The 27,851-nt window shown below is 50.6% G+C and overlaps 1 protein-coding gene across 1 annotated transcript in view; it reads right to left on the bottom strand.

The window, feature by feature from the left end:
- Nucleotides 1-27,851, bottom strand: part of STX8 (syntaxin 8) — a 77,376-nt gene that overhangs the window by 39,273 nt on the left and 10,252 nt on the right. The window contains exons 4-5 of the mRNA XM_031062700.1: nt 26,279-26,403; nt 24,900-24,992 (exon numbers count right to left, since the gene is read on the bottom strand). Coding sequence (XP_030918560.1) covers nt 24,900-24,992; nt 26,279-26,403 — 218 coding nt within the window. The remainder of the gene's footprint in view (nt 1-24,899; nt 24,993-26,278; nt 26,404-27,851) is intronic.

Below are 27,851 nucleotides of genomic sequence, written 5' to 3'. Positions count from 1 at the left end.
AGCAAGACCCAAACCACCCTTTACCCTGCACTGCTGGCAGGAAAATGCAGAATTTGATTATTTGACATCCTGTAAAACCTTGGGGAGCCCCAGTACAGGCAGTGCCAGGTGCTCCAAAGCCACAGGGAGCTCACAGCCTGGCCACTCTTCCAAGTGTCCTGATTTTGAAGTTCCACATCCCCAGCAGTATTTCAAGTATTTCAGATGTTGGGTTCGGGGCCTCAGCCTTAAATTATTTTTTTCAAACCCTCTTAAAACGCATTTAATCCTTTGTTTTCTTTCCGAGGAGAAAGGTTTCACATCTGGACTGTCAACCTGCATTCCAGAGCATTAGCCTGGCAAACCAAAGCAGCTGAGCTGTAAATCTCCCAGCAGAGACCTTGTCATGGAAATCGAACCTCAGCATTAACTGCGGGCCCAGCTCAGCGAGAAAGCCAACACAAAAAGCCAAAACAATGCAGGCAGCCCCAAGACAACCCTGGAAATGAATTTTGAGAGAGCAAACCAACCCCATCTAACACCTCAGACTGGAGCAGCATCACCCACCTGGGGCTGATCCCAAACAGACACCCAGAGCCCACTGAGGGCAGCTCACACAGTTGAATTTTACCCCATTTTTTACAGCCAGCACCTGATTTCATTAGCAAAATGCAGTTTCCAAACGTGAGAGCTGAGTGCTCAGGGCTGGCAGCTCCCCTGGGCTCCCACTCTGCTGTGTTCCACTGTGGGGACACAAGCACACAAGCAAGAAGGCTCAACAAGTTGAGCTCCAAAGGTTAAAATTCCTCCAGCCAGATTTCAAGAGAAATCCAAATGCCAGCGCTGCAGTATGCAAAACTGATTCAGCAAAAAAAGGGTGTAGAACAGTAAAAATAACAAAAAATAAATGTATCCAAATCGCCCAGGACAACAGCATGTTACCGAGTGTCTCAGCTAAGGCCATAAAAAAAGTGTTAATGTAACATTTTTTGATCATTGCAGCATATATTTGTTAGGGTTTTAGATTTAAAAGTTAGCTGCTGAGAAGAAATCCATTTCTGCCAATAATTCGTTTCCTTTAGAGGCAGAGCAGTTTTGGAAAAAGACAACCTGAGGTTAATTCAGCTCTGGAACAACCTGGAAGAAAGGCCTGGCTGATGCACAGAAGATGCTGAGCACCAGGCTGTGCTTGGTTCAGTGCCCTGTCAGCACTCACTTCCCAGATATCCAACAGCCCAACTCCATTCTTTCTCATACTTTACACCAAAGCACTTTCTGAAACCCCTCTTCCTCCCAAACACACAATGCAGGGCTCTGTGTGCTGGGCTCTCAGGATTATTGGGTTCCTCCAGCTCTGGCTCCCTGTGCTCAGCCCCCCAGGAATGGATCCATCACTGCCGAGCACCACAGCTGAGTCCTCTCTTCCCAAAACTGCAGAAACACTCCTCACAACCAGCTCTGCTGAGTTAACAGCACAACCAGAATGCTCTGCTGCTGAGATCCAACTGCAGAAACATTCCTGACAACCAGCTCTGCTGAGTTAACAGCATCACCAGAACACTCTGCTGCTGCAGGAGATCCAACTGCAGAAACACTCCTCACAACCAGCTCTGCTGAGTTAACAGCATCACCAGAAGGCTCTGCTGCTGCAGGGGGGCTGCAGGAGATCCCTCACCTGGGCACAGGCACCCCTGGGACCTGGCACAGGGTCACTCCATCCTCACCTCCTCCTGCAGGAGATCCCTTACCTGGGCACAGGCACCCCTGGGACCCAGCCTGCTGCCACAGGGTCACTCCATCCTCACCCAGCCCCTCCTGGCTGCTTCCTGAAGGAGCAGGAGAGCACAGCAAGGCATTCTCCAGGCTGACAGGGTGTGCATCTGCACCTGGACAGCCAAACCCCTGTGTGTCAGCACCTTGTTATCCCCCACACTGCTGTCAGCCTCCTGAGCCACCTCAGCACCTTCCTCTGCTCTTTCTGTGCTCTCACCACCAGCTTTTCATGCTTCTCTCTCCAAGGCTCCTCATTCCCTTGGCCACAGGAGGAGATGCTGCTGGAATCAAGGCCAGCCTGAGCCAAGCCCAGGGAGCCACCAGAGCAGCATCTCCAGCATCTCCTCCTGGCTGATAACACTGCCATCATCCTGGAGAGAGGAGCCCAGAGCAGCATCTCCAGCATCTCCTCCTGGCTGATAACACTGCCATCATCCTGGAGAGAGGAGCCCAGAGCAGCATCTCCAGCATCTCCTCCTGGCTGATAACACTGCCATCATCCTGGAGAGAGGAGCCCAGAGCAGCATCTCCAGCATCTCCTCCTGGCTGATAACACTGCCACCATACTGGAGAGAGGAGCCCAGAGCAGCATCTCCAGCATCTCCTCCTGGCTGACAGCACTGCCAGGGAGCCACCAGAGCAGCATCTCCAGCATCTCCAGCATCTCCTCCTGGCTGACAGCACTGCCATCATCCTGGAGAGAGGAGCCCCCACCAAAGGGGAGCTCATTTTCTGCTGGCTATGGGCTGAGGTAATGGCTCTGAGCTTTCACAGGGCACTGCACACTGGCTACAATGCAACCCTTTGAAGTCCAGCAAGAAAAAAATAAAATAAAGAGGGTTTTGTTGGGTTTGTGTGGGGTTTTTTACCCCCTTTCTTTTTTTTTTTTTTCTGAACGATGTGATACAAACCAGCTTGATACACAAATTAGAGGTGATCTCATCAGGCCATTAGGACTAAAGCAAGACCATCACTTGGGAGGGGATGTGCTGGCCAGATAGCCCTGATTGGCCTGTGAGCAGCATTTCTGTGGGGCTACAAATGCAGCCTTCATTACACAGGCAAGGCATGGCTCCCAGCTTTCAATCCAGCCCTGCAAGCACATTGAAAAGTGGATCTGGGAGCAGCTCCCAGCCCAGGCACGGAGCAGGGCCAGCCCTGCCACCTCCCAGGATAGAAGGAAATGACCTGCAGACATCACATGCCTGCCTGATTCCCACCAAACACTGCCCGGGACACGGGGCAGGGCCTGGGAGCAGCCAGGAAAGGCACTTGAGAATTCCCCAAGAATGATAAAATGAGGTTTAGAGGCTCCTGCCTTTCATTTCTCATAAGCTGGAACCCCAGCACATCTCTCCACCGAGCTCCTTTGAATTTCTTTGTTGTCAAGCTAACAATGCTTGAAAGCGAGGAAAGTCTCATTTCTGGGATGTTTCTGTTTTCAATCCAGCAGCAGAACTATTTATTTTCCTAGCAGTGATGGAATTAAACAATTTGTCTTTGAAAACTCTCTAAGCCTTCACCGTGACATCCCCCCATCTGCTTTTGAGATTAAGGTACTTTGATTTTTACCAGCTAAAGGTTTATGAACTGCTGTATAAACCCAATTACTCTCATAGTAAATTATGTAAAGCTTACATGTTATTTTTTAAATTTTCCCCCATGGAGTACTCTGGAGATTCAGAACAGGAAAGGCTCACTGAGGCATTCTGAATTAAAAACGTGTAACAGGGAAAACCACAGAGCTTCCAGAAACTTGGAATAAAAAAGGAAAAAACCTCAACATCATTGAGTGAGGATGAGAGACACCCCAAGAGAGGCTTTTCAGGGAGGACTGTTAAAAAGCAAGGAAAAAACCCTCTATTTCAGTGGGAGGGGGTTCTTTAAAAACAGATTAAGTTTCATCTGAGGTAGAATTTATTCCTCAGGCACTCTCTGCCTCTCTTCCTGATTGAAACCAGGGATGGGAGAGATCCTGGTGTGCTCACTTTGGGGAGCAGCAGAAAGCACAGGGTGGGCAGTTTGGTTGGAAGGAGAATCCCAGAATGGTTTGGGTTGGAAGGGACCTCAGAGCCCACCCAGTGCCACCCCTGCCATGGCAGGGACACCTTACCCTGTCCCAGGTGCTCCCAGCTCTGTCCAGCCTGGCCTTGGGCACTGCCAGGGATCCAGGGGCAGCCCCAGCTGTGCCAGGGCCTGCCCACCCTCACAGGGAACAATTCCCAATTCCCAAAATCCCATCCAGCCCTGCCCTCTGGCACTGAACCATTCCCTGGGTCCTGTCCCTCCATCTCTCAGACACAGCCACTTCCATCCTTCCTGTGGGTTCCCTTCAGCTCCTGGGAAACTGCAATCAGCTCAGCCCAAAGCTTCTGCCCCCCAAAGGGAACAGTTAACCAGGGGAGAGCCCTGAGAGCACTGACTGCCCCAGCAGAGCACAGAACCCCAAACTGCTCCTTCCTTCAGGGCTGGGATCTGCCTGGAGCCCAGCAGACCCCCAGGGATCCCTGCAGGAGGAATGCCCTGGGACAGCCCTGGGACAGCCCTGGGTCTGTCCCGCTCGGATTCCTCTCTCCTGGACTCCAGCTTGCTCCAGGACACACACCAAGCACTCCAAGGTTTGTTTTGCAGCACAAACTGAGCTGAATGCAGGTCCCTGTTGCACAAGGCCAGGGGCTGTGCCAAACACGCCTCCCTCAGCCCCAGAGCCCCAGGGATGCCCCAGCCCAGCCTCCCTCAGACCCCAATTCGTTCCGGGAGGTGCTGCCCATGCCTCCCCTTTGTCTGCCCCGCTCACAGGGCTGTTCTAACACAGGAGGGAGCTTTAACAAATCACTGCCATGGCAGTGTCAAGCTGTCAACATGACCACAAGCCCACTGTGGTTGTGAAAGGGCTGAGCTGTGAGAGCCTCTGCAGCCAGGAGCTTGTCAGGAGCCCCAAACCCAGCAGTGCTGGGCAGGAAACCATTGAGCAGCACTGTGCACTCAAAAAACCTGATACAGAGCAGCAGGAAGGAAGAACACTCAAAGATTCCTGAGAAAGAAAATAAAAACTTCTGAGCTCCAGCCACAGGGAGATTTCAGAGCTGGAATGTCTACAAAGTTTGGTTTAGCTACCTAAACTTAACAAGAAGTGTGAAATAAGCTGTGTTCTACCTGGGAGGGGAATCCCACCTCAGGGAACGTTCTGCTGCAGGAGTTTTACAAAAGAGTTTTAAAAGAACCCAGCTCCGCTGAGATGCTGCTCAGAGCAGCTGGGCAGTGACAGCACCCCCAGAGCTCCTGCAGGACACACAGACACACTGAAAACATCCAAACACTGCCACCAAAGCAAGGGGAAACAGGAACTAAAAGTGTTAGAGATGGCAAACTAGGAGAGGACTCGCCCTCTTCTTTTATTTTCAGGGTTTTTCCCCTTTTGGAGAAGAGCTGGAAAGTCATTTCCTTACACAAGATGTTTTAATTCACATTTTCCTTCTGACATCTCCTTCACAGGCCCACCAAAACAACCCGGGGGAAAGGTCAGGCACAGCTCTACATTAAGCAGCAAGGAAAAACAAGGCACATCCCACGCTGAGGACACGCTAATGGCCCTTCGGAGTCAACACTTCCCTAATTCACTTTTTAAGACTTTCAGTTGCAAATTTTTTATTCAGCTTTCACAGCACAAATAGCCACAAGAAAGCCACCCAAAGCCCCAACTCGCCACGTCAGGATTATTTGATATGAAGGTCGCTTCCTCCAGCCCCAAAGAAATTCCTTCAAAGCCTTTAAAAGACACAAGGAAAAAAGACGAGGAGCACTTGTATCGATTTTAGGATATGAGACACGGGTCAAACACCGAGTGCACAAAAATAATTCCTGCTTCTAGAGGAACAGAAAAGCACTAAACACACAGAGGTGCCCTGTGATGGCATCTGTGGGGTGCAACAGTCAATTTATGAGGACAGATTAATGTGCCCACAGACCCTCCAGCGTTAAGGCAACTGTGACCTCTCCAGACTGGCTGCCAATGTGATATAGGTCCAAAAGAAATCACCCTGTTCTGCTGGGAAAGAACAATAAATCGGCTTCCTCGAATACAGTGGTTAAAGAATCCAAGTTCCTGACCCCGAATGTTTCCCTAGTAGGATGCTGTGCTGGAGGGAACAATCAGGATGACATTTGCTGAAACGTGGGGGATTTATGACATAATAGGTTGCACATATGTGCCAAAAGAGAAAAAAACCTCTTAAATCCGAGCAAATCAAGATTAATTAGCTATTAAAATAGCTGGGAGAGCACAGTGCAGTACAGGTGGTACCAGAGAGCAGCTCCTCTCCCTGCAGCCACTGCAGTTGTTTGGGGTCACTCCGAGCGTGGATCCGCGAGCGCACTCGCACTGGGAAAAGCAAGGACTGCTTCCTTTTGTCAGCTCCTGCTCCCTGCAGTTCCCCACGTTTGCACCTTCACAAACAAACCTCAGGCAGCCCTTTGATAGGAAGTGCCCCGAAGTGAGGAGGAAAATCCCCTTTTGCCTGGCTTTGATCAGCAGGACAGGCTGAGAGTGCTGGGCTGTTTGGACAAGGCTGCTGCTGTGCTGAGGAGAGGCCACGCTGCTCACACCGACCTCCCCACCCCAGAACACCCCCTCCAGCTCCCCCCTTCCTCCAGCACGGTGGCTTTGTGCTTCCTGGCTGCTAATTGCAATTACAGGTGTCCCAAAGGCTGACAGATCTCATGTCTGAAATGGCAGCGCCGTGCTGGGGCTGTCCGTGCCCAGCAGCACAGAGCAAACCCTGCTCCCCAGGAACCACAGCAGCACAGAGCAAACCCTGTGAGCAAACCCTGCTCCCCAGGAACCACAGCAGCACAAAGCAAACCCTGCTCCCCAGGAATCCCAGCAGCACAAAGCAAACCCTGTGAGCAAACCCTGCTCCCCAGGAACCACAGCAGCCCCACTCCTGTCCCTCCCCACCACCCCAGCAATGCCAACAAGTTGTTAATACCCCACAATTTGCTCACTTTCCCTCTTAATCCTGGTTTTAAGCAAGGCTGTGCTTGCAGGAGATGCCAGCAGTGCATCCCCAATGTCATTGTGAGCCTGAGGTGGGGCACAGTGTTGGGCATCCCTTGGTTTGCTGTGCCCAGCAGGCACACAGTTAAACTCACATTTCCAGCATTGGGCATCCCTTGGTTTGCTGTGCCCAGCAGGCACACAGTTACACATTTCCAGCATTGGGCATCCCTTGGTTTGCTGTGCCCAGCCCAAGTGCAGCAGCCCAGGAACCTGAGACACTGACTGGCCACTGCTCCTCACCTACAGCTGGCATGGAGCCCTCTCGTTGGGTTACCCCAGCCTGGGAAAACTTCAACTACTGACAGACACAATAATGAACATGAACATTGTTATTGAGCACACTGACCCAGCGAGGAGAGGCAAGGACCAGCTGCCACACGGGCACCAAACACTGACACTTGGGCAGGAGGAAGTCCCTCCTCCCCAGGCCTTTGGAAGCCTCCTCTGACACTAAACTCTTGTCACTCAGCTGTCTCCAGGACATCTAACTGTTTGTTAAAGACTCAGCATCCTCTGCCACTCACTTGGACAGGGGAGAAGCTCCTGGATCCACTCCTGTAGCACCAGGGCTCCCTGAGCAAACTGGGACTTGCCTCTCTCAGAAAAAGGGGCTGCCCAGCAGAAACCCCCCATGTGCACACCCTGACCCCAGCTCAGAACACTGCCTGACAAAATCAGCAGGGCAAAGCTTTGAATCCTCCCCAGAAGTCACTTCTGCAATGCTTCCCTGTTCAGGGAAAGATGAAAGGGATAAATCCACCACCACCCCATCACAGAGGACTGGCAGAACACATACTCAAGGCTCTGCATGTTCCAAAAATACACCCAGAAGTGAGGGCAGATTGCTCCTGCCCAGTGTGGCTGTGGCTGGGCAGGGCAGTGGCAGCACCTTCCCCTGGTTACAGCCTCCTTACTCCAGCACTGATGGACACATTAATTGGAGACAGCTGCAGGGAGAACTCTCCTAACGACATGATTCATTAGTTTTCATAGATAATTACATCTGCTCATGGCCCCACACTGAATCATTCATTTAGGGAATTTTTGGGGCATTAAATTTAAACGCAGTAATCAGATTTGTTAATCCGTGGGACAAGGCAAACCAAACACAATTTTATTCAGGGGATTGTTTATACTCTCAGCATTGACAGGAATTCAGCAGCAGGAAAAAATCAGCAGCATAATGTATGCTCACAAAGGTTAGAAATTATTAATGGCAATCTCCCTCACTCCCCCAGTGCTGCTGAGCAGCCTGGGCAGATTTCTCCCTCCTCCTGGACTGCAGGTTCCTTCCCTGATGCAGCTTTGTGCCCTACACAACCCAGTGCCTTGCTCAGAATACACCGAGATTTTCTGATGATTTTTTGACAATAAGATCTTTCCACAGAATGAAAGAATGAAAATAATTGGTACTTGGGTTTGCCACTCTCTAGATTCAAAATACAGCTGGCTTTTCATTGTTGGTGTATTATACATTAAACAATCCGTTTCAAGCGTGGTTTAGCTGGGTTTATTACTCTGAAATAGCAGCACATATTCACAGATAGAAACCCCAGAAAGATCTGCAGATCCAGGCCAGTTCCCTCCCTATCAAGTCACAAACTTTTTACTAATCTGAACTCCACTTTAAAAGCTGATCATTTTTTGCCCATTTTTTTTTTTTTTCTGAAAGCTCCTTTGGAATTTTTCATCTCTCAGTTAAAAAAAAGAAAAAAAGAAAAGTAATTTTCTCATCTGTACTATTTATGGTCAATTCATTCCCGTTTTTTCTTGAACCAATATCCTTCTTCAGCTTCACTAGTTCTTTCCCTCCCCAGTATTTTACTGCCAAAACACGAACAGAAAGCAAACCACTATCTGCAATCCATCCCCAGCTGGCCAGACTGCACAGCCCAGACATCAGAGCCCTCTCTGTGCTTTCCCACTGACCTCCACAGCCCCACTTCTCCTCTGGACCTCCTTCCCCTCCAATTTATCCTTCTGAAACAAGCAGCAGAAGGCTCAGAGAGCATTTTTCCCAAAGCTGTGTCCAGGTGCAGTGGTTTGTCTTGGCCCCAGGCACAAGTGCCACCTGCTCCACCTCATTTTCTCTCCCCCTCAACCCAGCAAAGGTCTGGTCAGGTCTGGGATGAGCTCAGGACGTGGTCAGGCCATTGCTGCAGCTCAGTGGATCAAGAGCAAGCTCAGAGCTTGATCCTCACAGCATTTCATCCCTCCACCCTCATCAGACCATGGCCTGAACCAGCCTGAAGAAAACAGGATCTGGCCAGAGGAACCTCATGGCACACCCAAGGTGCACAGCTGTCAGTAAATCAGCCTTCAGAGAGCAGCTCAGGCTCACCAGCACCATCCCTAGGGAAACACCTTTTTGGGGGCCCAGAAACAAAGGGCAAGGTGAAAACGCTGCCCCAAACCACCCAGGAGTCCCTGGGCAAACCAGGAATGGGACCAGCAGAGCAGAGCTGCTCGATGGCAGCACAGCAGAGGCTCCTGGGTGTGCAGTGTCTCTGCCTGGGGTCTCTGCACAAATCATGAACAGGGCAGGACTGCTGGGAACGTGCCTTGAGCTGGTTTATTTTCCACCATCAGTCTCATTCCATGGCTATGACAATGGGAAGATGCCACCAGCTCACATCCCAGGCAGCAGACACAGAACTCAATGCTACAACTCACTTTAAAAGTTTTTTGCCCAACCACACAAAGCAAAAGCACATTGACAGTAGTTCCATCCAACCACTATAAGCACAGGTACCTTTGGTTAAACAATGCTTGCTTATTTCAAATACAATACCTGCTTGGGAGCCTTCAAACACAATGCACAGAGCTCCATTATTAAGCTTCAACCTTCCTAATGCCATGCTAGATAAACTTTTCTGTATCTTAGAGAGTTATTCTAGACAAGCATTAATACACAGACCATTGTTCTATTTATCCTTGCCTTTCTACAGTTTAAATCATTTTTCTGCTGACCAATCTCATGGCTGCTGCTCAGCTCCAATCACAGTTCTGCTGTCTCTGAGGTTTTCTGCAGCTTTCCCAAACCCCTCTGATTTTGTGGATTCCCACATACAGGAGAGAGCACCTTGGATATCACAGCTTGGATTCCTCTGCATCCACAAGCTGCTGCTGAGAGCTGACATTAATGTGCATTAATGTGCAACCTGAGATCTGCTCCTCTGCTGAAGCTGCACCTACGCAGTCGTATTTATTCCTGTTGAGGTTTGGGGAGACAGGGGATTGCTCCATGGAAGCTGGAACAAATTAATATTGCCCTGAGAATTATTATTTTAAGAGAAAGCAGCAGCAGAAGCACAAAGGGAAGCCAACAGCTTATATTTTCTTTTAGTGAGGCGTCTGACAACACACAGTATATGTGTCAGGATCCATCCCAAAGGCACACAGTGACAAGCTCCTGGTGAGGCTGTTCCTGGAGAGCATCCCAGCCCTGCAGCCACATCCCCTCCAGGGCCCACAGCCCTGTCCCAGCCCTGTCCCAGAGAGAGCCCTGGAGGAGCAGCACCCGACACACTCCTGTCTCTGCAGCACTTGTTTGTGTAACTGCAGACCTGTCAGGCCCTCTCTGCCTGATTTAAGCTCTGCCAGTGTTAGAGGGAAAACAAAGAACAAAGATGCTGAGATATCCATCATCCCAGCAGGCCCGTGGGGAGTAGCTGCAGGAATGCACTGGCCCAGGGCAGCCTCCCTTCCTGAGCACAGCAGAGCCCTCAGAGAGGAGTTCACCTCTGCTGCTGCCTGGGGAGGCTCCTGGAGCACAGGCTGGACAGAGATAAAGGAATAAAGTGGGGATTTATTAAAAGGCCTCAAAGGATCCACCTGGGGCAGTGCACGAGCCCAGCCAGGGCTGCACCCAGGATGGACCCAGGATGGACTCAGGGTCAGGAGTTCTCACCCTTTTATGAGTTCTGGTCCATTTCCACGCTGGGGTTCAGTGTCCAATCCCAGCTCCAGGGGATGCAGTCCCACCCTCCCAGGTTCTCTCCTCCATTCCCTGCTGTTTGCACTTTTTGGGGCTGAAGCTGCAGCGGTGTCCTTGGTTCTGGGGCTGGGAAAGGATTGTTCTGTGTGCCTGAGCTGGGAGGAGACCTTGCTGACACTTTCTGTGGAGCTCAGAGTCACACACTAAGGCAGCAGAGAACCTGAAAAATGAAAGCTCAGACTTGAGGCATCACTTCCAGCCTGGCCAGGGCTCAGCAGCCCCAGAGGAGCTGCCTCCCTGCAGGCCCCAGGGGCTGCTCAGTGCCCTGACCACAGCAGGTTCCTGCAGCCCTCACAGGCCCTGCCTGCGGTGTTCCTGCAAGGAATTCAACAGCTGAGAACAGCCAACCCAACAGCCAGAGCTGTTTGCTAAGGGGATTTTGGTTATTAAATGCAGAAACCCACAGAAGATTTTTTCCTCTTGTTCTCCAAGAGAGATGGAGGTGATACACACGTGTTTTATTAGTGCACGAGTGCCATGAGAGGAACTCATTTCCAGGGAAAATTAAAATACCAACTTCCCATTTACCTAGGAATTCAGCACAACTGGGGAGACAACTAAAATAAATCAGGGAAGTGCAAGAGAAATGGGGCAGGAAGCACAGTGAGGATCCAAGTGGGTCAAAGCTGTCCTGGGAAACCTCAGCACAGGAACAGCTTCAGGACAGCTTCCCCAAGGAAACTGAGGCACAGCCCCCAGGAGCTCAGTGTCCTGCCTGAGAGGGGCAGGAATTACTGGGAACGCCATGGTCAGCAGCTCCTCCTGCCCAGCAGCAGAAACCCCTGGAGCTGAGCAGCTCAGAGGAGAGGACGTGGAATCAGAACTTGAATCGTGCCCCGATTTACCTCACCGCACGCTCACACTGCACAGGAGCTCCCCAGTGCCTGTCAGGCCTTGAGGAGTGACCCCAACCCCCAGGGCTGTTTTGGGAGCAGAGCCAGAGCCCCAGCAGCAGGGATGGGCAGGGGTGTGATGACCCAAACGTCGGCTCAGCACCTGGCAAAGCCACCCGAGGGCACCAGGGGCACCTCAGGGCTGCCATGGAGAAACAGCCGGGAGCCAGAGCCTCTCCCAGGGCAGGAGCAGACCCTTCCTCCCCGAGGAGCTGCGTGTGCTGGACATGCTGGGGCTGCCCTGGCCTGCAGCACTAGGGCTGGGCAGCAGCACTTCCTCCTCCTCCTCCTCCCCTCAGCAGCACTACCTTGTCTTCCAACAGTTGGGCAATTGTCTGAAGAGGTGTAAGAGGGGAAAAACACATTCCTGTGAAACAGCATCACTGCCAGGCCCAGGGCTGCAGGATCATCCAGCCTTGCTGCTGACCCCATGCTTAAAAAGCACCTTGAAAATAAAGCACAGCCATTACTTCAGGCAGTGTTAAAGCAGTGCCCTCTCTTTGCAAAGGACACAATGTACCTTTGGGTTTCTAACTCTCCCTTTTCAATGTTCTGAGGTTTTTTTTTCCCCTGTGCTTCTCTCCCACGTGGAAGGGATGAAGCAATGCTGGGGAGGTGGTGGCTGAGGACAGTTTAAGTGTGCATGAGCCGGCTGTTCACTCCAGCACAGCACTTGTGGGATCACCCCAAGCTCCTTCCTCCAGTAGACCTTCATGAATTCCAGCTGGAGACTCCTTTCTCTTCCCCCAGGGCCAAAGGGAAGCTCACTGATATTTTTCATGTTTAGGATGTGGGGAAGGACACGCAGGAACACAGAAACAGATTAAATTGCTGAATTTCTCTTCCCCCCACTCCTCCCCTTTTTTTCCCAGAAGAAGGGAGTTTTCCAACCCCTAGGACAGCCCAGAAGAGCAGAGTGCATGGGAACAGCAGCACCAAACCACGGACCAAACCCTCTGAGCACCTCACAGGAGCCACCACCAGCTCCACTCCCACCCTCAGCTGGTGCTGAAACCATTTCTGCTGTGGGGCAGCAAGAGGAATGCCACAGACATCTTTTATGAAATATCCTTTCCTTAGGATTGTTCCTCCTGAGAAGCTGAGAGGCCTCAGGAACAAAATGTAAACATTGATTATCTGCTGGTGTGGAATGCAACAGGTGCATCTGCGATTGCTCTCATGTGGTTGTTTCTAATTGATGGCCAATCACAGCCCAGCTGGCTCAGACAGAGAGCCCGAGCCACAAACCTTTGTTATCATTCCTTCCTATTCTATTCTTAGCCAGCCTTCTGATGAAATCCTTTCTTCTATTCTTTTAGTATAGTTTTAATGTAATATATATCATAAAATAATAAATCAGCCTTCTGAAACATGGAGTCAGATCCTCATCTCTTCCCTCATCCTCAGACCCCTGTGAACAGCAGCAGAGAGGAAGAGCATCCTCTGCAGGAGGGAGCACAGAGCCAGTGGCCCTGAGCCCTGGGGACAGCTCTGGCTGTGTCAGCAGCTCCTCACTCGCAGCTCTGGGCAGGAAGAGCTGCTGCCAGCAATGACACATTTTGCCCAGGATCTCCTGAGCACAGCTAAATTTGGAGAATTCAGTGTTTATCCCCATTGCTTTGATGCAGAAGCACCAGAGGATGTGAGGGAGCTTCAGTGGAGCAGCCCTGGGCAGCCCAGGACACTGGGGCACGATGGAGCTGTGGCTGTGGCTGATTTTCACACAATTCCTCTTAGTGAGAACTTCTGGAGAGCTTCCCCCTTCCAAAACCCAAAGCTCTCTCTGAGGCCAGCAGTGCCAGCCCGTTTATGAGATGTTTTTATCCCGAGCTGAAGGATGGGGTTTGGCTGTGCTTGTGCTTGGCAGTGTCTGTACTTTTGGATGACTTTAGGCAGACAACATCTGCTGCCTTTAATGCCCAGCTGCTCCATTTAATCCCTGTTAAAACTGGTTTTCCCCTTCCAATTTCTTTAAACACTACTGGGAGGCTTCTTTGAAACACATCCCTTGTAAAGGCTCCTGGCAACTCTGAAATGAGAGTTTTCCTTAATCTTCCTGCTAACTTCAGGGGATAAACTGCTCAGCTGTCACCATGTCACAGTGTGGGTGATGCTCATGAGCTGCAGGGGCAGCCAGGCCACAGAAAACCCAAAATCCCACCCCATTTCCCTCTGCCCTCACTCCAAAGGGTCTCCTGAGGAGCTCTGACAGAGCAGGAGCCCCCAGGTCCTGCAGGAGAGTCAGCACCTTCCAGAACCACTGATTGGGAGCTGCTAATTAGGGTCCTCCTCACCAGGAGTGTGATGGCACCAAGTGAGCAGCAGGACCTGGGGAGCAGAGAGAGCTCCTGAACATTCTGTGCAGGGACTGGAGAGCAGGAGAAGGTTCCTGAACATTCTGTGCATGGACTGGAGAGCAGGAGAAGGTTCCTGAACATTCTGTGCATGGACTGGAGAGCAGGAGAAGGCTCCTGAACATTCTGTGCAGGGACTGGAGAGCAGAGAGAGCTCCTGAACATTCTGTGCAGGGACTGGAGAGCAGGAGAAGGTTCCTGAACATTCTGTGCATGGATTGGAGAGCAGGAGAAGGTTCCTGAACATTCTGTCCTGCCCCAAACTGGGACCTGTGGCCTCAGTGTCTCAGAGCCCAACCCACCATCCCTTTTTATCACAAAGGTATCACTTGAATCCCCACCCTGAGCCTGGAAAAAGGCTGTCAGGCACACATGTTTCACACTAAAGACTGGCCCCAAACCAGCATTTTTCAGCAAACTTGGTCCTGTAAGAGAATTTCCAACAAAATTCTGAGATCAAACAGCCCTGGAGCTGTTTCAGCACAGTGATCCATGAGCCAAAAGCCAGATTTGATTGTGCCCCTGCACTTTGATGCCAGACACTTCATGGCACGGGACCTCATGTACCTTGTGTGATTTATTCCCCTCATGCTGCAGTGTTCCTTGTAAAACTGCTGGGAGAAAGGCAAGTGGAATTGTGTCTGCTCCCACATCCAAGGGCTGTACTACTGTTGTGCTGCAGGATTATTCCAGTTCCTGATGGCTGGGAAGAGCAGTTCAGTGGGAACAAGAAGCAAGCCCCCTCCCTCCCAGAGCTCCTGGGCTCACAGGAAAGGCCTGGCTCAGGCAGCAGGGCAGAGCTCCTCACAATCCATGCCACAAACAGGGTGATGCCCACACCAGCTGGGTCTGGGATGCACAGGGATGAAACACATTTCATACCTCAGCAACTCCAATAAAAAGCTTACACCCAAGCTCGCAGGGAAGCTACTTTAATTTATAGTAATTTATAGCTGTAATAGTTCCAGCATAATGATTTTATCAGTTTTTAAGTGATATTGGGATGCTCTAGGATACCAACTTTGCCATTTTAGCAGAATGCCACCTTTGTGTCACATTAATTTTGTTTCTGACTCAAACACAGCTCTGAGGAAGCACCTGCCCCCAGCTTTCCCTCTGCCCTCCAAGCTGCCATGACTCTGGCATTAAACAGAAAAATCTGACCCAGCACAGGCCAAAACCCTCCCTGAAAAATCAGCTCCCACCAACACTGGGGGCACAACCTGACCCTTCAGATTTCCTTCAACTTAACACTTAAAATGACATGGCAAATCCCCCCATTGCTGCTCCAGGGATGGGTTCTGCTGCCTCAGCCCCAGCCCAGCTCCTGGGAAGGACAAACTGGGACTGGGGCAGCAGCCCCAGCTGGAACAGCCCCAGCCAGGCACCCCAAAAGTCAGGGCAGCATCTCCAGGGACTGCACACAGAGCCAGAGAAGCAATAAATTGTGCTCAGGAGAACAGGAGAGGTGGCAGAGGAGGGATGAGCTCCTGGAGGTGATGGGAAAAGCAGAACGTGCTGGAGAGCCCTGAGCAGCTCGGGCTGAGTGAGCCCAGCTCAAAGCACTCCTCAGATTCCAGCAATAGCTCAGGAGCACAATGTGCCCAGGAACGTGGCTTCCTGCTCCTCTCCTGAGCTGTAACCACACAGCCTCCAGCCCTGCAGCGTTTCTGGGAACTCCATTAAAAGCCCATGAAGTGCCCAGCAGCCCTGAGTGAGATCACCACGACACAGGAGCATCTGCTCCCCCTCCAAAGGCTGGGCTCACCTCCTCTCCAGCACTGCCTGGCAAAGCAGCTCCTCCTGTGCACGTGCCACAGCCAGGGACACCCTAAAACCTCCCCCAGAAACCCTCAGAAAGCCCTCAGAGAAGGGGAAGGCACAGAGGAAGCACTGGAGTCAGAGTCTTTAATGCACACACTGAAGGAGAAACCATCGAGCTGTATTTCACTGCCACAAATAGCAAATATTTAAAAATAAAACATTATTTTTAGCCTAAGTGGTGCTTAAGGACTGGAGAATAAAACATTGCCCAGAGACAGGGAAGTGTCAGCATGAGGAAACGCTGAAGCAGCCCCGTCCTGCTCACTGAGCACCAGCTCAGGGCACACAGAAACCACTTGGGATCCTGGCTCAGACCTTCAAACCCTCCCTGATCCAGCCAAACCTTCCTAACTCGGCCAAAAACCAGAGGAGAACGAGTCAGGTACAACACCCTGGTGTACCTACAAGGGTAAAATAAATACAATTATACAGAAACTCACACAACCTAGATCCTTAGCAAAGGCTGCTCTGCACAGGGCAGTTCATCCCCTGCCTTTCTTTGCCACAAGCAGGACTGGAAGGTCAGGAAATAGAATATAGCTGGATAGGATATGGAATTCCAGCTGCTCCCAGACAGGTGGGAATTGACCAAAAAGGGGCTGTAAAGGAGAACAGACCAGGCTTGTCCCTCCCTGCTCCTTTCTGACACATGACAGACATCCTGAGAAAGCAGGCTGGGAAAATAAATCCCCTTCCACAGGCCCAACCTGATTTTCTTGAACGGAGGAAAAGCAAAATGAACATGGAAAAAAATCATCAGCGTTTTGAAATATCTACAATTACAGTTAGGTTTTGTTTTCTTTTTAAACAGTTTAAATCAAATGCCTGAAGAAGCAGATGGGAAACTCTCATGTGCTAAAAGCTGAGGCTTCTACCAGAGCTCTCCATTAGGAGACGAAAGACAAGGCTTAAGAAAGAAGATGTTTGAGATCATAACTCTTATCAAAAAATCCTGAAAGGCTTAAAAACATTGGAAGCTCATTTCCCCAGCAGCTCTGGTCCCTGGTCAGACAGATGGAGGGAGACAGCTTCCCCCTCCCCAGCACGGGCTGGGTGAGGTAGGGATTGACTAACTGTGGAAAAATCCACATAATTGAGAAGACAAATGTTGAGCAGTTATTTTACAGCCTGAACTATTGAAGGAAAAAGGCTGCCCGTGCCAAGGGGCCAGCCAGGCTCATTGTGTGCGAGCAGCCCCGGGCAGCAGCGGGGCTTTCATCCCTGCCAGGTGCAGCCCCAGGGCTGCAAACACCCCTGGGAGCAGCAAAAACACCCCTGGGAGCAATAACCTCTGCAAACAGCCCTGGGAGCAGCAAAAACACCTCTGGGAGCAGCAAAAACACGCCTGGGAGCAGAAAATAAGCACCCCTGGGAGCAATAACCTCTGCAAACACCCCTGGGAGCAGCAAAAACACCCCTGGGAACCACAGCAAATAAACACCCCATGGGGAACAGCAGCACCAAACACCACTGGGAGCAGCAGCACCCCATGGGGAGCAGCAGCACCAAACAGCCCTGGGAGCAGCAGCTAATAAACACCCCTGGGAGCAGCAGCACCAAACAGCCCTGGGAGCAGCAGCAGCATCCTCTGCATGTCCCCTGCACACAGCAGCAACACCCACCCAGCAGCACGAGCCCTGCTGAGCCCCTGGCTGCTCCCCATGCTGTATTTCCAGTCACTTAAAGTGATGCCTCAGGTTTGGCTTTTCTATTTTCAGGCTCTGTGCTGCTTTAGTGTGTGGGTCTGAGCTTCCCATCAGGGGATGTGAGCTCTGCACAGAGCAGGGAGACAGAACAATTCCTGCTCCAGCTGGGCACCAAGGACAAGCCATACAAGGGACAGGCACAAGAGCAGAAACGTGGATTTAAGAGAGAAAACCAAAAATGATGGGACTGCATGGCAAACCCAGCCTAGCAAAGCTTGACAAGCTGTAAGAGGATGGAAACCCAGCCTAGCAAAGCCTGAGAGAGCACAGGGATGGAAACCCAGCCCAGCAAAGCCTGAGAGAGCACAGGGATGGAAATCCAGCCTAGCAGAGCCTGACAGGCTGCACAGGGACCCAAACCCAGCCCAGCAAAGCCTGAGAGAGCACAGGGATGGAAACCCAGCCCAGCAGAGCCTGACAGGCTGCACAGGGACCCAAACCCAGCCCAGCAGAGCCTGAGAGAGCACAGGGATGCAAACCCAGCCCAGCAGAGCCTGAGAGAGCACAGGGATGGAAATCCAGCCTAGCAGAGCCTGACAGGCTGCACAGGGATGCAAACCCAGCCCAGCAGAGCCTGAGAGGCTGCACAAGGATGATTGCTCCCCGTTCCTCCCTGTGCTGTCAGCAGCCCTCTGTGAAGCCATGGCCAGGACACCTCACACCTCCTCCTGCTGCTCCAATCACCCAACACTGCTGAAATTGCCCTGAGCCTGAGCTCCAGAGCTCCCTGTGCAGGTTCCCATCTGGCTGCAGACCCAGGCTTGCAGACACATCCATTCTGCAGTGGTTTCCCTGCTTTTTCCACCTTCCTTTTAAGAATACCAGGAAATTTCACAGATAAATAAACACTGGAAATACTAAGCAGTAAAGTCTCCAACTTTAAAGGTTAGGAAACACTGTAAATACTTTTCTGTGTAGCTACCTTTACTCACAGCAATACAAATTCAGTGTAACCTTGGTTTCCATCACCCAGCAGGCAGCACAGGCAGGGTGACTTCCTTGACAGACACCAAATAATTTGTTTTATCCCCATCACCCAGCACGAGGCTGCATTCCTGATGGACTGCACACAACTCCAGCTCTGCTCTGGAGTTAAAGCTGCCCTACAGACCTTCCCAGCATGGCCCTCCTGACAGCAGGGCTGAGTGTGCTCTGGCTCTGACAGCTTCCCTGGGAGAGGAAACACCATTACTGCAACTGAGATGGAAAATAGGAAAACTGATAGTGAAGGTTCATTCTATAGTGAAGGTTTCGTTTGGATGTTCAGTCAAAGAGAGTTTGAAGCTCTCTTTTTCAAAACCACAAAACCAAACCTTATCTACCTTTCCAATACATTTTGATATATTTCAGGGCCATGGTTCCCTGGTGCACTCAGCAGTGCCAGGTTTACAGCTGGACTCAGTGATGTTAAAGGTCCCTCACAAGGAAACGATTCCACATCCCAAATCCCTCCTGGGGGTGGCCCAGGTGATCCCCAGAGCTCCTTCCCAGCCCAGGCATTCCCTGATTCCCTGCACCCAGCCTGGGGTGCCAGGCCAGGCACTCCTGCAGAGCCCAGCATGGGTTAAACGCCCAGCTCCTGGGCAGCAGCACAGACAGTTCTGTGCTCTGAGGCCACATCCATCTGCTGCTGCTGCCACAAACCCCCTCACAAGCCTGGCCCCACTCCCTGAACGTTCTCCCACACCTGGAAGGAGCCAGGCAGGGACCTTACAGACAGTTCTTGTCACCACAAATGCACAGCTCAGCCCCAGAAGAGATCGAGTCCCGTGCAAAAAATGAGGCAAGACCTGCAGAAAACAGAGGGCAAGGGCTGTAGGACTAAAAATACACCCAAGAAGTGCCACGTAGGCTCAGGTTTGCCAGCTCCCAGCTTCTCAGCCTAAGTATTGAGCTATTCAGACCACTCAAGCAAAGTTGATTTTTCCCCTAGGAAGGGTTAAATCCATTTAAACAATGTGCAATAAAGACAGAGCCGTGCCCCAGTAACACTGAAGTTGTTTCTATTCCATACAATAAGCTCAGGAAGCAAAATTAAAATCTATCTGCATGGTCTGAGGTCACTGGGGCTAGCGATGGTTATTTTAAATCTGAATATTAGAAACACATGGTCCTCCATGGAGGCTTCCAGCAAAGCTGAACCTGCTGGTGCTCAGCCTTTCCAGGGAATGCTGAACACCCCCAAGGGGTCACAGCAGGATGGAGCCACCCCCAAGGGGTCACAGCAGCCAGGGCTGCCACTCCATAGGATGGAAACAGATATTGTTTAGACAAGATGATGAACATTTCTGAAACTTCAATCTTGAATCGTTTCTGATTTACAGACTAATCCTAACAATGATACAATGCATCCCCAGCCCCTGCTCTGGGGCTCAGCACTCCAGCACAGCCCATACACAGAGCTGATTAGTTTGTATTACAGCAGAAACGTTCCTAATGAACAGAAATGTGAAATGATTTTTGGGTTTTGCAGTAGCCATGTAAATAATCTTTAGGAGAAGCCCTTCACTGCCCATGTCCTGCCTGGGCTGCTGCAGCAGGAGCTGAGCACTGCCCTGGAGAGGGAATCTCACTCACTGCTCGCTCCAGTGAGCCCTGGCAGCTCCAGGGATGTTTCCATCCTTTCCTGATGGTGCCAGGACAATTCTCCAGGTGTGCTCAGAGCAGGCTCCAGGCTCACACACTCTGGTGGCAGCATCAGGGGAACCAAAGCCTGGCTGAGCTGGGTCCCCCTGCAGGACCTTGTGCCACCCACTGTGACCAGAGGTGACACCGCAACCTCGCTTTGCAGAGCTGTTGGAAACAAAAACATCGTGCCACAATCTCTGCTCGGTTTCAGAAACTTGATTTTGACAAGAAATTGAAAACGTTACATAACCATGTAATTAAAGGATTATTATGAGAGATGGTTTACTTAAAATCATCCATTCTGGGTAGGAGCATCCTGACTGGGTACAGCACTGTCCTGACCAGGACAAGGACATGAAGGGTCTGATTTTGCAGTTTATCTACCCATGAATTTGTTTATGCTCTTATTTATGCTGTGAAGTTTAGAGGAGCCAGAAGCAAAGGAACCCCTCCTCAGCAGAGCAAAGAAATGACCCTGGCAGGGAAAAATGCCAAACAGGGCGAGTTTTGCAAGCTCCCAATATTTACCATCCATCCCAGAGTACTCCATTCTCATGCAAGCATGTCACAATGAGAAAACAACATCTCTATAAGGGTAAAACAAACAGCATTCACAATTTCTGCAAGCATTCTTCCACAATTATTGCACTAGATTAGATTGCCTCATCACCAGGGCCAGAGGCCATTTACACTATTTTCTTTCTTTTTTATTTTTTTATGGAACAGATGAAAGGATTACAGAAAGTTTTCTGGGGCCAAATTTGGAGCTAATGATGGGAAAATTCTTTTGCTAATCCCCACTGCTAGCAGACTCCTGAGGCTGGAAAAAAACAATGTCTCCTGGTACCCAGCTTCTCTTTCGCTCATCAGTGCAAAATGCCCGGCTCAGGAGGTTTGCAAAGGCCCAAAATCAGCTTCGAGCAGAGCCACAAAACCTGCAGGGCAGGGCTGCAGTGAAAACCTGAGTGCAGAACCACTGAGACCCCCACTAAAACGGGGATGTGAGAGCCAAGGATGGGGCTCAGCACAGCCACAGCCACCCCAGGGCAATGGGCTCTTCCAGAACATTCTGTGCCACCAACAGCCACCCCAGCTGTACCCTGGGGGGAATGGGCTCTTCCAGAACATTCTGTGATGCAGGGATCCCACCTGAGCAGCCCCTGCTGCCTCCAGAGGTTCTTGCAGAGATGTGGGGCTCGGGCAGGCTGTGTCACCTGGTGTCACCTGGTGTCACCTGGTGTCACCTGGGTCCAAGGACAGGACCCTCCATGGGCACAGCTGCCCTCAGAGCCCAGGGATGCCCTGGGACAAAGCTCCAGCTCCTGCCCCTCAGCACCACCAGGCACCTCCCTCCCAAAGGGGTTTAATCACTTTGCAGTCATTTAACAAACACAAAGCAATCCACACGTGAGGAGTAAACTCTGCACCATGAATCCCTGGTGCTGGTGCATCTGCAGGGGCACAGCTACCCCAGCTGGCACCAGGGGACAATGCCACCCCGGAGAGCTGCGGGTGCCAACACCTCCAGGGAGCCGGGGCTGCCTTGCAATGGGAAAAACAGACCTGAGGAACTGAGTATTTCATTTATATGTTCATAGATAAATAGGAATATATTTCATTTTGGGTCAACAACAGAGTTTCTTTCCAGCTGGATGGCAGTGTGTGTGTGGTCACCAGGATGAGAGGTCACTCATCTGTCCTCACACCATGGCAGATGAGTCAGTCACCATTAAGAGTGATCAAGGTTCAACACTTTCCACAGCCCCACGCATTGAATTTAGGCTGAATGAATGTCTTGTATATATCCTGCCCCATAAGCTACTTAGGTCCACAGACACACATGATCCTTACATTTTCCTTGCCCAGTGTGATAGGGATAACCATGGAAAAAAAGAAGGTATAGGCTGAGGACAGCCACTATTGCAGTCAGCATGGCCAATTCTTTCTCCCAGCTCCGGTCCAACATTAATATTCTACTGGATTTGAAATTAAAAATCTAGTTGTGGAGCCTGGAAAATCGGTACCCAGCTCCCCAAAGGCTAATTCATTAATTAATGCACATTATCAGCTGCTCCTGAATGAAGCCAGGCTTTATTTTAACAGCAGGAGAAGCTGCAGAAGGTGGGAATATCCCCAGCAGCCAGGGAAGGGGAAGTGAAGCTTCCCACAGAAAGGGGCTCTGATGGAAAGTCTGAGTGCAGGAAAGAGAAATGTTGAAGCAGCACTTAATGAAGATGAACTTCCCCTGCCTCCCCACAAGGCAGACGATGCCATTATCACTCAGCACCAGGAAGGAAAGGGATTCCAGGGAAGGGGAAATTGCAGGGCAGTTATCCTCATCAACCTGGGCCAGCAGCAGCGGCAGGGCTTGGCACGGAGCCTGAGCAAAGTCTGCTCATGGTTAAGCACAGGGCATGGAGTGAGATGTGCACAGGGAAAACAGCCCCTGGAAAATGTTGCTAAGGGCTTCAGCTCCTCCAGGGTGCCAGTGGCAACCAAATGTCTGACCTTATCCCCCCATATCTGCCAAAAAAACCCAGAAAAGGGATTGCATCGAGTCAGAGGAAACCTGGGAGCTCCACCGGCCTGGCAAGGATGGAGGAAGTGCTGAGTGATCTGCCCCACACCTGGAGGCTGCTCCCAAACCCCCTGGGCAGGTTCAGCATCTCCTGATGGGGGGTTCATGTCTGACCTTATCCCCCCATATCTGCCAAAAAAACCCAGAAAAGGGATTGCATCGAGTCAGAGGAAACCTGGGAGCTCCACCGGCCTGGCAAGGATGGAGGAAGTGCTGAGTGATCTGCCCCACACCTGGAGGCTGCTCCCAAACCCCCTGGGCAGGTTCAGCATCTCCTGATGGGGTGATCTGCCCCACACCTGGAGAGTCAGGCTGCTCCCAAACCCCCTGGGCAGGTTCAGCCTCTCCTGCTGACCCTTCCTGCAGGGCTGGCAGCTCTGCTGCTCCTGGCTGTGGGGCACAGGCTCTGAGCACCCCCAGGAGCAGCACACACCATCCTCACCTCTCCCTGCTCAGAGCACCCACAAAGCTCCCCTCTGCTGCCTCAGCTCAAGGTGGAGCTCCAAGGAAACACAGGAATTTGCTCCAGGCTTTGTAACTGTCTCTAAGACAAACAGCACCAGCACTACCTGCAGTATTTGTAAAAAGGAGGGTTGAATATATTCCATTTCACACATATTTCAAGGTCTCATTGCTACAAGTCAGGCAAAAATGCAATGGCACAAAACACAGAACCTTTAGGGTCCCAAAAGTGTAAGAATTTGGGGAACCATCCCCAACCCCCAACAGAGAAATGGGACACAGACTGTGTATTTTCCTGAGGAGAAACCAAAATTTCACAGAGAATCCATAAACATGCTCATGCTTCCCACCTGTTTCCTATTTCGAGCAAAAAAAATCCCCAATTAATATGACTTTTTAAGCAACAATTAATAAAGGAACCTATGAGATGAGACCCCTAATTGAAAATGTCTTTCCTCACACGAGGCAGAGGATCCAAACATGCCAAGAGCACTGAGCATGGTCTGTCCCAGCTGCACAAACCCTTCCTGAACAGCCCTAAGATTAATAAACAAAGACATATTGGAGGAATTTCCCATCCCTCCTGGGTTTAGCCGTGGCAAACAGGAGAAATCCACCCTCAGTGTGCACAGAGCAGAGCTGCCATCAGCACTCATGGTGTGATGTGACTTTGGAACCCTCAGTGTGCACAGAGCAGAGCTGCCATCAGCACCCATGGCAGAAATGTGACTTTGGAACCCTCAGTGTGCACAGAGCAGAGCTGCCATCAGCACTCATGGCAGGGATGTGAGTCTGGAACCCTCAGTGTGCACAGAGCAGAGCTGCCATCAGCACTCATGGCAGGGATGTGACTTTGGGACCCCTCACTCTGAGCAGAGGGGTTCCAAACTCCCAGAGACTGCAGAGGGCAAACACCACCCCAGGAAGAAGCAGGAATCAGGGCTGGGCTGCAGGTTGTCAGCAAGGAAAAGGACACTGCCCTGTCCAGGGATGCAGCCCAGGGCTCCCACTGGGCTGTTCCAGGTGGAAGGGATGCAGAATTCAGGAGGATCTGCTCTGCAGGGACAGCTCATGCCACAGTGAGGTGAGTAACAAAGCACTTTTATTTATTTATTATTGCAGGAGAGCAACTCCACTGGGCCACTGGCTCCTCTGAAAGGAGCTAGGTGCTCTCCTGGTTCAATGTTACACTGAATTTGAGCTACACTCACTGCCACAAACCCTCCCCAACCCAGGCACTTGCAGCAAACAATGCAAGGCTGCTCCTTGAATCGCTGCCTCAAGACTTCTCCATTCAGCTCATCAGGAAAAACACAGAATGAGAATGCTCAAATGCAACACATAAAAACTGTCATAAAATGGAAAAAGGCAGAGGATGGAGCACAAAATCCATCCTGTGCTCTGGAGCAGCAATCAGCAATGCCTTTGTTCGAAAGTCGGGCTGGGGAAGCACCCCAAGTGTTCTGCACTGGGCACAGGCCACAGGGGCACAGGAAAACCAGGTGTGAGTGGGCACACTCTGCACTGCTTCAACACAAACCTCCAGTGCCAGCAGCTTGCTCTGTGGGCAGGAGGAGCAGTCGTGTGAGGAGAGAAAAAACCAAATCCCAGATTTACAGAAAAGTGAGGCAAGACCTCGTCCTTACCGTTCTGCTCGTCCAGCTCGTTCCCAATTTCCTGCCCCATTTGTTTCTGCCTGGATATGATTGAAGAAAGAGCATCGAGTCCAGCATCTTGTTCTGCACCAGGAAAATATATTAAATTACTTCCAAGAGTTGCTGAAATGCCAGGCTACATAAAATAGGTAGAAGTGAGGGAAAAAAATCGACTCTGTGCTTAAAGGGCTAAAATGTATTAAGAAAAACACATGAACACAACATGAAAATCAATCCTTATGGCAACAGTGCTCTTGAAATAACGTGAATGATGGGTAAATAATTTCTCTGCTCTGGCTGGGACATTTTGCTGAGGATCCAAAAAGAAAAATCCAAGAATTTAACATTTAGCTGTTACTCAATCATAAATGCAGGGGATTTTCTGGCACGCACAGCGAGCTCCAGATTAGCCTTTTTAAATTTTCCAAGTAACTTTTAACATGAATAAAAGAAAACAGGTGATGCAAACAGCAAAGAATTCCAAGAGATTTTGAAAGCTGCGAGAGGACGCAGAGGGTGGGGAGGGCTGAGGGGATGGGGCAGTGACAGTGTGAGGTGCTGGGGGAAGAACCACATCCCCCATGCCCTGCAGGGAGCCCCTCAGCCCAAATGTGCAGCTCTCCCTGCCCAGAGCTGCCAGGGTGGCACAGGAGGAGCTGCAGAGGGTCAGTGCCCAGGGCACAGCAGCGATGCCCAAATGGGCTGCCCAGGACACCTCCACTCCACAGCCTCCTTTAGCCCCGGTTTAATTAGCTATAATGTAATTAAAAATGCAGCTGAGCCCCTCCTGGCCCATCAGACACCCTCCTGAGCTGCACAGCAGTTGTTCCCAAGCAGAGGGAAGCTTTTCCTGGAGACTGATTTCATTGCATCACTTCCAGGACTGGAATTGCCTGGAAATGATCTCATCAGCCACCTGACCTCCCCAGGCTGAGCCTTCCCAACACTCCCAAAGCCAGAGACTCCTCATGGGTACAGAGGGCCAAAATCTGAGGACCCTTGTAATTTGGATTAATTAATTTGGATAAATTAATTTGGAGTTAATTCTTACCTTGTCCCAGTTCAACCAGACCTTTAATGCACCCAGCAAAGCCCCTACAGCCAGGGCAGTTATGTGATCACACTGCACACCAAACCATGAATATGGGCAAAATCAGGACTTCCAAAATTTAATTTAAGAGGTTGCATCCAGATAAGAACATTGCAAGCAGAATGCTGCCCCTGCAAACACAGAGAACAGCTGCCTGGAGCTGCTGTGTTTGACATCTGTAAAGATTCAAACTTCAGCCCAGGTTGGTGTATTTAGGTTCAAATCAAAGCTCCTCTCAGAGTCCCAGAGATGCTCAAAGCAACCAGAAAGGCTCTTGTACCTTCAATGATCCTTCTCTGCTGCTGCCTGAGCTCATCAAAGCCAAGTCCTCTGGTCTCCTCCGATTCTTCCAAGAGCCAGGGGTTGGTGACGCCTCGACTGGCCCCTCCTGCCATGAGGCTGGACCTGAAAAGAGCCCCAGTGAGTGATTCCCACCCCTGGCACAGAGCACACAGGGCCCCAGTGAGTGATTCCCACCCCTGGCACACAGCAGCACCCAGGGCTGAGCCCTCTGTGCAGCCCAGCAGGGATCACCCAAAACAATTCCCAAGAACAAACCCACCCCACAGGCTGGAAGTGAGAAGGAAGGGCAGAATTCATCCTACATGGATAAACAGACTGTATAATAAATCCACAGATTGTATAAATAAATATATATATATGCATTTATTGTATAAATAAATAAATATATATGTATAAATAAATCCATATAAAATGCTGTTTGCATGTAGAGCACACAGCATTCCTGGGAATACACACTATTCCTGGATTTGCTACGTGATCAAAGCACATAAAAATACTGCCACAGCCTCAAACAGCAAAAGGATCCACTTGTTAATAGAGATGCAAATCAGATGAGACTTAATCCCCTGCAATGCTGACCAAAGCTAAGCAGGAACATTCCTGGATTTTGGGAACTGCAGATGGACACAGCTCCCTCCCTGCTTTCCTAGTCTGGCACCAGCCCGAACGAGCAGCCAGGAGCACACACTCCTAAATGAAAGAGTAATTAAATAATGGGTTTTCTTTTCAAAGAATTATGACTTGAGATTGTTCACATTACAGACACCTCCCTGGTGACCACAGAAAACAAGATTTCCATGTCCAGGGCACATAAATCCAGGCAGTAAAATGAAACCCCACTGAAATATTTCCTCAGTACCAGATTTCTGCTTTCTGCCTTCCAGCCCTTCACTGGTTTCTCGTACAGGACAAACCCCAGAGCAGACTGGGGTCCCTGACCCCAGAACTGCAGCTCAGGTTTGGAGGAGGCATGGTGAGACTGCTTCCCCCAGACTGGAGGGAGTTGGAGCAATTCACAAGTTGGAGTTTTGCTTTCTGCTTTCCTTTCTTTCAACTCTGTATTTCATCCCCTTTTTACCTTCTCCCTGCTCCTTCCCAAAGCATTTCCACAAACAACCCAAGAACAGGGAGGGCTTTTAGGATCTCTCAAGTTCCCAATTATTAGACCTTGGTGTAACTAAAAGAACTAATTATTATAATAACTAATAACTAATTATAATAACAACTATTATTTGTAAGTTTTTTATATTATTTATATATATTTGTATTATTTGTAAGTATTTTTAAGAATAATTAATTATTTTACTTACACCAACACCTAAATGAGAACGCTGCAGTTGTTTTGGTGTTTTTAATTGAGTTTTTATGGGGCTGCTCTGATCTGCCCAGTGCCCCCCTGTGCTGGGCACCCCTCTGTGGCCAAGCCCGGGGCAGGGGGCACTGGGGGGCACTGGGGCTCCGAGCCCAGCCCAGCCCAGCCGGGGCTCCTGCAGCAATCCCGGGCAGCTGGGGACATCTCCTGGCCGTGGGATGGAGCAGCACTGCTGGAA

This window comes from Geospiza fortis, unplaced genomic scaffold (genome assembly GCF_000277835.1).
Source record: "Geospiza fortis unplaced genomic scaffold, GeoFor_1.0 scaffold485, whole genome shotgun sequence".
NCBI classification, from domain to species: Eukaryota; Metazoa; Chordata; class Aves; order Passeriformes; family Thraupidae; genus Geospiza; species Geospiza fortis.
This window is presented reverse-complemented; position numbering and strand designations above follow the sequence as displayed.